Source organism: Stegostoma tigrinum, chromosome 17, assembly GCF_030684315.1.
Source record: "Stegostoma tigrinum isolate sSteTig4 chromosome 17, sSteTig4.hap1, whole genome shotgun sequence".
NCBI lineage: Eukaryota > Metazoa > Chordata > Chondrichthyes > Orectolobiformes > Stegostomatidae > Stegostoma > Stegostoma tigrinum.
The window spans coordinates 58737342-58749565 of NC_081370.1; the positions used below are offsets into that span (position 1 = coordinate 58737342).

General features: G+C 40.5%; 1 protein-coding gene across 3 annotated transcripts in view; it reads right to left on the reverse strand.

Moving 5' to 3' along the window:
- prmt3 (protein arginine methyltransferase 3) overlaps positions 1–12224 on the reverse strand; it is a 172221-nt gene that overhangs the window by 72996 nt on the left and 87001 nt on the right. For all 3 annotated transcript variants that reach the window (XR_009446857.1, XM_059652185.1, XM_059652184.1), the window contains one exon: positions 4660–4738. Coding sequence is in view for 2 of the 3 variants with exons in the window: in XM_059652185.1 (XP_059508168.1) it covers positions 4660–4738 (79 nt within the window). In the remaining variant the exon portion in view is untranslated. The remainder of the gene's footprint in view (positions 1–4659; positions 4739–12224) is intronic.

Here is a 12224-nt window from a genome sequence, read left to right on the forward strand (position 1 = left end):
CCCACATTTAGTATTCAATGTTGCTGACTGAACTACAGTTGATTTATTTTCCACTGACTTTAAAGGTGAAGACTTTATTTCTTTATTCAAATGAACTACAAATTTATCTTGCAGAGTAAGTAAATCCAAAGACCAGCATCATTTGCCACCTAATCTCCCACCTTCAACATCCACTTCCTTCACCACCAACACCCAGTTGCAGCAGTGTGTCCTATCTGAAAGATCTGCTGCTGAAATTCTCCAAGACACTTTGGACAGCACCTTCCAAACCCACAACTAAATCCATACAGATAGATGAGGGCAGCAGATACATGAGAACACTGTTTCACCTGCAAGTTCTGCTCCAAGCCACGTGCCATCCTGACTTGGAAATATATCAGCTTTCTTCACTATCACTGGAACTCCATCTGTAAGGGCACTGTGGGTCTATCTATAGCACATGGTTCAAGATGGCTACTCTCAAGGGTAACTAGGAAAGTGCATTAAATGCTGGTCCAGCCAGTGACACCTATATCCCTTGATCAAATAAAAAAAACCTGAATGGTAATTGTAAAACCAGTAGATTGTTATAAATGACATCTAGGCCACTAGGGAACAAATACCTTTGGTCCGCAAGCATTTATTAATCCCTGATTTAAAGAAAAAAATGAATGGTATCAATTGAGATTTATGGAAGAGGGCTTGTGCATAGAGCATTTTATAAGTTTGTTCCTGAACAATCTGTCTCAAATATTCAGACTATTCTCCTTCTCCTGGACTTCCCGAGCAAGTGGAAATATTTTTTTTCTGCAGCAAACCAATTTATATCCTTTTTTTTATGTTCTAAAAATACAAAATGTTTTTTGGGAATGAAATCTGTTGCCATTCCCCATTCTGCCTTATCAGAGACTCCAGGTCCAGTTCAATGTTTCACTCTTAACTGCCTCTGAAATAGAACAGTACAGCACAGGAACAGGCCCTTTGGCCCATCATGTCTGTGCCGACCATGATGTACATGGTCCATATCCCTCTATTCCCTGTCTGTTCATGTGTCTATCAAAATGCTTCTTAAACATATTTGCTTTTACCAGCTCCCCTGGCAGCGCATTTCAGGCACCTACCATCCTCTGTGTAAAAAAACATACCTCACACATCTCCTTTCAACATTCCCCCCTCACCTTAAACCAAAGGTCTCTTGTATTTGACATTTCCACCCTCGGAAAAAGACCCCGATTCTCCACCCCATCCATGCCTCTTGTAATTTTATATACTTCTATTGGGTCACCCCTTAGCCTCCAGCACTTTAACAGACACAATCCAGGTTTATGCAACCTCTCCTTATAGCTAATACACTGTAATTCAGGCAACATCCCGGTAAACCGCTTCTGCACCCTTTCAAAAGCTTCCACATCTTTCCTACAGTGTGGTGACTAGAACTGTACTCTAAATGTGGCCTGACCAAAGCCTTATACAATTGTAACACGACTTTCCAATTCTTATATTCAAAGACCTGATCGATGAAGGCAAACATGTCATTTGCCTTCTTTGCCACCTTATCCCCTTGTGTTGCCACTTTCAGAGAGTTGTGGACTTGTTTTCCAAGGTCCTTCTGTATATCAATGTTCCTCAGGGTCCGGCCATTTACAGCATACTTCCCTCTTGCATTTGACCTCCCAAAATGCATCACCTCACTCTTGCCTAGATTAAACTCCATCTGCCATTTTTCTTCCCAACTTTCCAGCTGATCTAGATCCTCTTGCATCCTTTCATATCTGTCCTCACTATCCATAACTCTTCCAATTTTTAATTCCACCTCCCCTGAATAAAGCCATGCTATCACTAATAAGTCCATCCTTCTCCTATCCCTTAGAATCCTCTGCAATAATTTCCCTACCACTGATGCAAGGCTCACAGGCCTATAATTTCCTGTATTATCCCTGTCACCATTCTCGAACAATGGAACAACATTGGCTATTCTCCATTCTTCTGGGATCTCGCCTGCAGCTAAAGAAGATTCAGGGCCTCAGTGAATCCATCGACTCCTCCAGTATCCTGGGACAGATCCCATCAGGGCCTGGGGACCTATCAACATTAATGTTTCCAAAGATACCTCCTCCCTCTAAATATTGACATGCCCCAGAATATCAACATACCCTCCCTAATCTTACCACCATCCATGTGCTTTTCCTTGATGAATACCAATGCAAAGTAGTCATTAAGGACCTCACCCACTTCTTCTGGGTCCATGTACGTATTCCTTCCTTTGACCTTGAGTGCACCTACTATTCCCCTAGTTACTCTGTTTCTCCTAATGTACAGATGAAATGCCTTGAGATTCTCCTTAATCCTACTTGCCAAGGATATTTCATGGCCCCGTCTAGTCCTCCTAAATTTGTTTGAAATTCTTTGCCGCTTCACTTATACTCGTCAAGGACTTTATTTGATTTTTGTTTCCTGAGCCTTACATACGTTTCCTTTACCTTTTTCACTAAATTTCCAACGTCTCACCCCATCCAAGGTTCCTGAATGTTGCAATCCTTATCTTGCATCTTCACAGGAAGATGCTGGTCCTGAACTCTGGCCAACTAGCTTTTAAAAGAGTCCTGTACATCAGAGGCAGATTTACCCTGAATAGCTGCCTCCAATCTACTTTCTCCAGTTCCTGCCAAACTCTTTACTCAGTTCAGAGATAAAGGCATTGCTGGCTAAGCAGCATTTATTGTCCATCTCTAATTTCCCATTGAACATTTAAGAATCAACCACATTGCTGTGGGTCTGGAGTCACATATAGGCCAGACCAGGTAAGGATGGCAGTTTCCTTCTGTAAGAAAATTAGTGAACTAGATGGGATTTTCCTATAATGGACAATGGACTCATGCCTAATACTGTTGTAATTAGCTTTCTTCCCAATTTAGCACCTGAGGACCAGATTAACCATTTCCATAACTATCTTAAAATGTATGTACTTATGATCACTGTTCCCAAAATGCTCCCCCAACTGAAACTTTAACCACCTAGCCAGGCTCATTCACAATACAAGGTGTAAATACGGCCCCTTCCTTAGTCAGACTACCTACATATTGTTTCAAGAATCCCTTCTGGATGCTCTTAACAAATTCCAAACCATCCATAGCCTTTAGCTCTAAGGCCAAATAGCCAAAAAAATCTGATAGAAGCAAACTACTGCAGATTCCTGAAATCTGAAACAAATACAGAGAATGCTGGAGAAACTCAGGCAGCATCTGTGCAGAGAGAAAAGGTGTCAATGTTTCGATTCCATTTATGATTCTTCCTAGACTGTAGAGTCCTGCCTGATCTGAGATAATGGGAACTGCAGATGCTGGATAATCCAAGATAACAAAGTGTGAAGCTGGATGAACACAGCAGGCCAAGCAGCATCTCAGGAGCACAAAAGCTGACGTTTGGGCCTAGACCCTTCATCAGAGAGGGGGATGGGGAGAGGGTTCTGAAATAAATAGGGAAGGAGGGGGAGGTGGACCGAAGATGGATATTACTCTAGAGTTGCAGTGGGAGAGTGGTGCATCCAGCTCCACACTTTGTTATCGTAGTCCTGCCTGATCTGATGAGTTTTACCAGCAGTCTCTGTGTTTGTTTGGAATAAATATCTGATTTGCATTCAAAAAGGCAGCTCAGCTCTACCTTCTGAAGGACAATTAATCCTCAGTTTACCATCAATATTTCTTGAATATGTTTAAAGGGTTGCATTCAGAACTCTAACCACATCAAAAACGATGTGATTGAAAAGTAATCTCTTCTCAATAATATATTTCAATGGCTGGTGTGGAACTTAAGACAATTATTAGCTGCTATTCATACCGCTTCCAACTTCAGACCTGCAGTTAGTAACTTCATCACAATTACCCGATGCCTGGTAAAACTGAGTCTGGCATCAATGTTCAGCAGCTGTTGCTTGGACCTCCAACAACACTAATGAATCTCAACACCATCAAAGGCAAAAACAACCCATCCACTAATTTAAATATCAACGAGATGCATTGCAGCAACGAACCTAGACTCTTTCAACAGCACCTTCCAAACACCCGACCACCATTGGGTGCAGCAGATACAAGGGAGCACCACAAACTACAACTGTCCCTCCAAGTCTCTCACCATCCTGACTTGGAATTAGATCACCATTTCCTTCACTTTTGTGGGATCAAAATCTTGGAAGTCCCTTCTCAACAGAACTGTACCTATAACCAGTGGCCTGCAGTGGTGCAAGGAAGAGGTTGGCCAACAGATATTCATGGTCATTAGGGATGGTCAAGGAGTATTAACCTTGACAGTAATGCTCACATCCCTTGCAAAATAGATGTCTATTGCCATAAATAATGGGATAAGTTCACACTAACAACTTTTGTACCTTCTGAACTTGAAAAATAATCATGATTATATTTTCTTTGCCAGCTTCAAGCACTTTTACAATAACGAATGAACGTTTCAAAGCCAGAAGATCTCCAAAAGCAACACTTAATGTGTCTTCCTTTTGAAAGCCAATTAAAGGATGCCTGCAAGCTGTCTGTAATGGGGGAATATTTCATTTTTAATGGCAACTTTCTCTGTGGTGCACAGCACAATGCGAGAGGAATGCACATTTGCCTTCAGCCAAGATGAGACTTAGTTTGATGTAGTTACTGGTTCCCCTCCTCAAACACAAACCTGCACCACCTTCCATCAGGTACCTGTCCCGTGCACTTATGACAGAGTCCAGCATCGATTCAAACAACAGGAAATAACCCTGTGTAGAAAATGAGAGGAAAATGATTATTATACGGTAAATATAAGATCAGAATGACCAATCAGCATAAAAGCAACTAGCCTAAATCCCCAAAAGAAAATAAATATCAGAACATGTGCATTCACCACTGTGAATACTTTAAGCATCCCAGACATCAATATCTTGAAAGCATTTTTAAGCACTGATTTTAATAAATGTAATTACTCCACAGGCTTCATTGATGACAAAACCTGTCAACAGAACACTGACAGAATTCCAATGAGTAAAATGCAAAAAGGAGTGACTCAAACGCGCATTGTATTCCAGGAAGGAAGGTTATGGGGTGATTTAATCCAGACTTTCAGGAGATTAAAGGGAATAAATGGGGAAAATTAAAGTAATTTATTTCCATTAGCTGCAGAGACACAGGTTTGAGGGGGTGGCATGGCCTGAAAACTGGTGCAAGGCTTTTCAGGACTGAAATTATGAAACACTTATACAAATGTTGGTTAAATAAAAACCAAAAGAACTGTGGATGCTGTAAATCAGGGTCAAAAACAAAGTTGCTGGAAAAGCTCAGCAGGTTTGGCAGCATCTGTGAAGGAGAAAACAGAGTTAACCTTTCAGGTCCGGTGACCCTTTCTTAGAACTCCTACACATGTTGGTTGCTAGACATTTTGAACCATCTTCTGCAAATTGGATTTGACGTGCATTAATTGTTCATTTTAAATCTGTAACTGATAAGAGTTTTGGGGACCAAAACTACCAAGAGATAAGGGGTGAAGATAGGGAATTGCAGTTAGGTCGCTGAGGAGCCATAATTGTAATAATTTAGTGGATGGGCTTGGCCTAACTGGTCCAACATCAGTGCTTCGATACAAGCTGTAACCATGGAGAAGTTTATTTCCATTGATCTGCCCACATAGGATTTTGTAACTGTGCCATTTTGCTTTCATTGAGCATCTCAGACAGCATTACTCGAGCATCCTCAAATGAGGTGCATGCACTATATTGCTATAATCACCAGTGCACAATCCACCTTATCTTTTTTAACTGAACGACAAGTGAAATATCATTCCTGGTAGCCTTCCAGAGCCATCATTTTGCCCCTCAGGAGAATGCAGCTTGAGGTGAGCCCTCTACATGGCCCAACTCTTTCCATTTGTAACTGTTCTCCTTTTTTCAGCTGACCAGAGTAAAATAACGTGAAACAGGCCAGAACAGAGAATCAAGCTACAATGATTTTCTCTAATCCCTATTTCAATTTATTTTACATATACAGTATACCTAAAACTATGCAGGTCTTACAAAATTTCATTACTTGAATCTACAGACAGCAGTGAAAAATACAGGAGTAGATTTTATTTGTCTGGATCATTTGAGTGAATTGCTATCTCGATGGAACCCACTCAATTTGAAACCCTAATTAAGTAATTTCTAGATTATTTTTGTATTCATTCATAGGACTGCCACTGGGTGGGTCAGTACTTATTACACTAGTTGCCCTTTAGAAGGTGGTTGCGAACGGCCTTCTTGAATCAATGCAACCATGTGCTGTAGGTGAACTTACAATGTCTTTAGGGTAGGAATTCCAGAATTTTGACCCAGAGACACTGAAGGAATGACAATATATTTCCAAGTCAGCACAGTGTCTAGCTTGGAGGGAACTATCAGATGATTGTGCTCCCATATGTCTGCTGCCCTCGTTCTCACCCAGGCAGGTGGAGAGTGCTCCATCACACTCTTTGTGACATGTAGATGGTGAACAGGCTTTGGAAAGTCAGGAACTAAGTTATTCATCGCAGTATTCTTAGCCTCCGACCTGCCCTTGCAGCCACAGGATTTATGTGGCGAATCCAGTTCAGTTTCTGGTCAATGGTAACCCCTAGAATATTAATAGTGGGGAATTCAATGATTGGAATACCATTGAATGTCAGTGGTCATTTAGTCTCTTGCTGGTTATGGTCATTGCCTGGCATTGGTCGAGCTGGCAGAGGATGAGCACTTTCAGAAGACTGGTCAGGAGGTGAAGCTGAAAATATAACTCATAATATCTGAGTATTTATAAAACAGAAACAATAAAGACTTCTAGGAGTAAACTTTTAAGTGTATGTGAAGCCGTTACTTGGGAAATGTCAGTAAAGTCCTGCTTTCTGCAGGGGATACCTTTGCTCATGCTGATTGCACAAGTGCAATATATAACGGGTGAGCAGTGAGCACATTTAATCTGAGAAACCATGTCCAACATTAGATTCACAGCCAGTGAAAGATGATGAAGATTCATGATGTATTAGTACTTGAGCTCTAACGTGGACAGAGCCATGTAGACGTTTAAAGCTTGAATTGTATTTCTGTGTGTTCATAAAAAAGGAATAACTTTGTTTCATTTTCTAGTTCTGAGAGTGGTGCTGGGGAGTCTAGAAATGTGCTAACATGCATTTACATGAATTTAGGAAAGAAAATAATTGAGGTGAATAGTTCAATGCTTCAGAAAAATATATGTCAAAGAGAGGAAGTAACTGGTTTAAGATGTCATATGACACAGGGAACAAGGGATAGAAACATTTTCCCTTTAGAAAGAGAGAATGATCCAGAAGGTTACGTAATGTGCAGGTTTCTGTCAGAGAGAATTGGTTGATGGTAGCAAACATCTGTAGTTAGCAGTCTGCAAAGCAGCTTGGGTTGAAAAGAAGTCCTGAGTGATTTAATGTAAGTAAGGATTTGTCAGATGCAACAGCACATCTACAGTCATGCAGAGTGATCATGTCAGTTACAAATATTTTTTACGGTAATTAGATACATAACAAAATAACAGGAACTCAAACGGTGCTTTCTTTTATTTCATAAAGGGATCATAGAATTTTGAAAAATTCACTCAAGGGAATGTGGGGATCATTGCCATTGCCTTGGACAATCAACGCTAGTGTGATGGTGAGCTGCTTTCATGAACTGCTGCAGGCTGTCTATTAACAAGGGAGACCCAGGATTTTGACCCAAAAATCTGGATCCAAGTGGATGGAGGTGCAAATCTAGCCTGATGCCAGTAAATGTCAGAACTGGTTTGTGAGGCCGAATGATCAACATTTGTTCCTGTTTATTAATCTAAAACCTTTATATGCTTCGGTCTGATATAGGTATGATGTCAGGAAATGCAACAGTAGGTGGCAATCAAGTGCATAAAGTCCTTTATGATTTGATAAGAAGTCCAAATCCCATTAATAATGTCAGTAGATACAGCATGTATGCTTGTGAATCTCATAGTGGCATTAACAGCATGAGAAGTGCCACTCATAATAGTCAAACATTTTCATACATTTGTTCTGTTGGTTAATTCTGAGCATACAAACACCCTTTCAAAGCAAAATTATGCCAAAAAAAAACACACAAATTAAGCTGTTTTGTCCCTGAAGCAGTTTGATTTGTCAGAGGAATTAATCACTTGCACTTTTAATGATTTTCACAGCCGGATCAAAAGGAAAACAATTAACTACAAGATATGTACAGACACAAGTTGTTTGAAATGCCAAAGCTCAATATCCTTCATAATCTTTGAAGGAGATTTCAGATCATTATCACCGATTGGAATTTTTCCACCTTGCAAAAATATCACCCCACTCCTTAGACTTATTCAACTTTCAAAGTGTGTTAGAGTGTGTGTGTTCGTGCGTGTGTGTGAGAGAGAGACAGAGAGAGAGAGAGCATGTGTGTGTGTGTGAGACAGAGAGGGCACATGTGTTAGTGTGAGAAAGAGAGTGTGTGTATGTGTGAGTGTGTGTGTTAGTGTGAGAGAGAGAGTGTGTGTGTCTCTGTAGATATGAGTGTCTGTGAGAGTGTGCATGTGTGTGTGTGTGTGTGTGCGCCTGTGAAGTGTGTGTGAGAGACAGAGCGAGTGAGAGAGTGTGTCTGTGTGTTTGTGTGTGTGCGTGTGTGCGTGTGCGCCTGTGAAGTGTGTGTGAGAGACAGAGCGAGTGAGAGAGTGTGTCTGTGTGTTTGTGTGTGTGCATGTGAAGTGTGTGTGAGAGACAGAGCGAGTGAGAGAGTGCGTCTGTGTGTTTGTGTGTGTGCATGTGAAGTGTGTGTGAGAGACAGAGCGAGTGAGAGAGTATGTCTGTGTGTTTGTGTGTGTGCATGTGCGTGTTTTGGGGTGTTTGTGTTACCATTCTCTTTTTTCCCAGGTATTTGGTACAGCTTCATTATTTTCCACAAGCCATTGCCCTTTGGCTGACCTATCCCTGCACTGACGTTCCTCTCACAAATGCAACACCAGCACCCACCAGTCCCTTTTCACTATGACAGTGAGTGAGTACTGTCCTTGGTGCTGAATTGTGTAATTTACAATGGATATCTGAACAATCAGCTCCCTGCACTTGTGTGCTGGGCTCATCTGCAGAGTAATTTAGAATGTAATTTCACAGGCCACTGCCTCACCTGTAGGGGTGCCATCTGGCTACAGAATTATACCTGTCACAGTCTCTACTGTGCCCCATGATGCTCTCGGGTCCACGGCGCGTTCTGCTTTGTCAAACAACACCTTCAGAATTGCACAGCTCATCCTTTTCTTTAAAGCAGTGTACAATTAATATATTCCAACCTTGTGCTTAGAAAAGTCAATTTAATTTCAACAGTTCAGGCTGATAAAGTTATTAATGTAGTGCTTTGAGTCTAGAATGGTCTACATTTCCATATTTTTCATCAAAGTAAAACAGCATAATGAAGGAATGTATAAAATTTCCTGGAAATGTATTTTCTGCGCCACAGATATGAAAATAAAATGTGATCTACTGCAATCTCCTCTGCCCTGCACCACCATCTCCACCAAGCTCTAAAATTCTCTTCACGGTTAATAGTGACGCATTGCATAACTTGTTGCAGTTCCATTAATTTCAGAACCCGAGATAGTGGATAAAGCTTCTTATCAATGGGGAGGAAAAGGTGCATTCCAAACACAACGGGGGGTGGGGGAAGGACATTAGCTCTTCAAATGCTAGGTGCCTTCATCTGCTCTACCTTTGTGCCCTAGGCATGGGACAAACACAGAGGATTTTCAGCTAGAACATGGATTTAAATGTGAATTTAATGCACCTTAATGCATTACATCTTTTTAAGATCAAACATCAAATCAGAACATTATGTGCATAACACTTTTGCAGTCTAATGACACAAAGCTCAGACACTACATCTGGCAGTTTGAAATTAAGAATTTAGTCTTGTTGAAAAATCACTGTGATTTCTGAGGTGTGATGTATGAGCAGAGTGATGAAAGCTGATGAAAGCTGATGTACTGCAGCAAACGCGTCAGGGGTAATAAGTATGTTGATTGCTTAGTGAACATTTCATAGGCCATACATTTAACCTGTCAATAAAGACACCAACTATATTGCCTCAGAATTATAAAAGGTGAGTATAATGAAAGGAGAAATAAATTTAGTCAGTATGACATTCAAACCACAGTGTTCACATGAAGAACCAATAAGCTAAAAGAACACAATTTATTTGGGCATTTACAGACACAGATTTCATGTAAGAAAGAACATTTTAAGAGTTTCTCAAAATCCAGACCATTTTTTAAAAAATAGACATTAATGTGAAGAGTCTTTCCTTCTGGAACAAATAGTGCATTGGTCATTTTACAAACTGGTAAATATAACATGGGCAACATTCAAAAGCCACATGTAAACTAGCACCTTGAACTCAAGATGAAAAATGAGTTACACTTAACCCCTAAATTATGTGTGTGCACATTCAAGAATATTAATCATAAACATGTAAATTGTTATATCGTACCCAAGTACCCATTAGTGGGAAGGCAAATGACAAATGCAAAATTGCACAAAGGCCATTAAATGGCAAAATTGCAAGTCTAAAAATTCGAACATAATCAACGCACATATTTGTGCCTGTGTTACTTAGAACACAAGCCAAATGAAAAACCATAAGTGACTATGTTTTAAATATGGCAATAAAAATCCACTTTCCCATAAATGCTCAAGTAATATTTTCAACATTATTTGATATCACAGTGGAAAAGAAAAAATATTGCTGGAAAAGAAATGTCCACTGTATGTAGTTGGTACGTTATGATAGGTTCAGTCAGGAATGTGTTTTATTATAGCTTTGAAAATTTGGTTTACTAATATCATGCAGTGCACCTTAATTGACATCATTGCTGTTGAAAATCAGCAACGAAAACCTACTGTCAAATATAATAGTAGGAACAGCATTGATAGAGTTATAGCAAAAGTATACAATGGTAGGTGACAAACGTACTGTCACAGTGATGGTTCACAATAGCACAGCAGGTATTAACAAGGAGAGAGGACCATTGAACAAAGTGGCTGAGAAAGTAATTGGGAAAAATAACATAATGCAGTTCCCGCTTTGACAGCCACACCAACAATAGCCTGCAGGTGTGAAACTGGGGCACCTCAGCAGTTCTCGGCCTACCCCTGTCAGGGGAATTCGGAGCCTGAACTGATTGGCAACAAAGTAAATCTGGGGTGGAAGGGTCATAAATGTTCTGTATAGTCGTCCCTCTAGATGGGAATCAGAGTCCCGTGTATTTTACAGATCTCCAATTTCCATCGCAAAGGGTCCTGCCTCTCAAAAAAAGGCAACACTCCAGGCACCAAAACATTGCCCAATTGTAAAATGGCACTATTTGAATCAAGATCGAGCTCAGGGCAGTGAGAACTCCTCTGTCTCTAATTTCTTCTGTCATTTTCAATTGCAAAAATATTTACATTGTATGTCAAACGTAATAAAGTAACATTTCACATTATAGAGAAACATAGAAACTAGGAGCCAGATTAGGCCGCTTGGCCCTTCGAGCCCGCTCTGCCATTCAATATATTTACAACTGATCCTATAATGCAATGCTACTTTCTCGCCTCCTCCCCATATTCCTAAATGCCTTTAAGAACTAAATAATACATCAATTTCTTCCTCAACAATATCCAGTGGCTTGGCCTACACAACTAAGCAGAATTTGGTGCCAAAACACTTAAGATTCTATCAGAACAAATAACCATAGCATAGTCAATGGGGTTAGTGTGAAGCAGCATTCTGGAAGATAGAAAATGAGGGTGGGAGGCTGCAAGGTGCTGTGAGGGAATTCCAGAGCCTGGGGGCCTTAGCAGCTGAAGGCATGGCCACCAATGGTGAAGCAACTACCTTTAGAAATGCATAAATAATTAGAATTGCAAGATTACAGGTATCATGGAGGATTGTGGGTCTGGGTAGTATTGCACAGAGAGACAGCAGTGAGGTCAAAGGGGCTGGAGGTAAATTAGAAACAGCAATGAAAAGTTTCAAAAACTGCTTCATCAGGAGCCACTGTAGGTTAATGACAATCATAGTGTATGGGAACGTGGCATGATTCAGGATAATAGTTGGAGATATCTGCACACTCTAGGGTGTATGGACAGCAGAAAGTGGGAGGTTGGCTCAGGAGTGCATCGGAGTCGTCAAGTTCACAGTTAATAAAGGTACAATGAGGGTTTCAGCATCA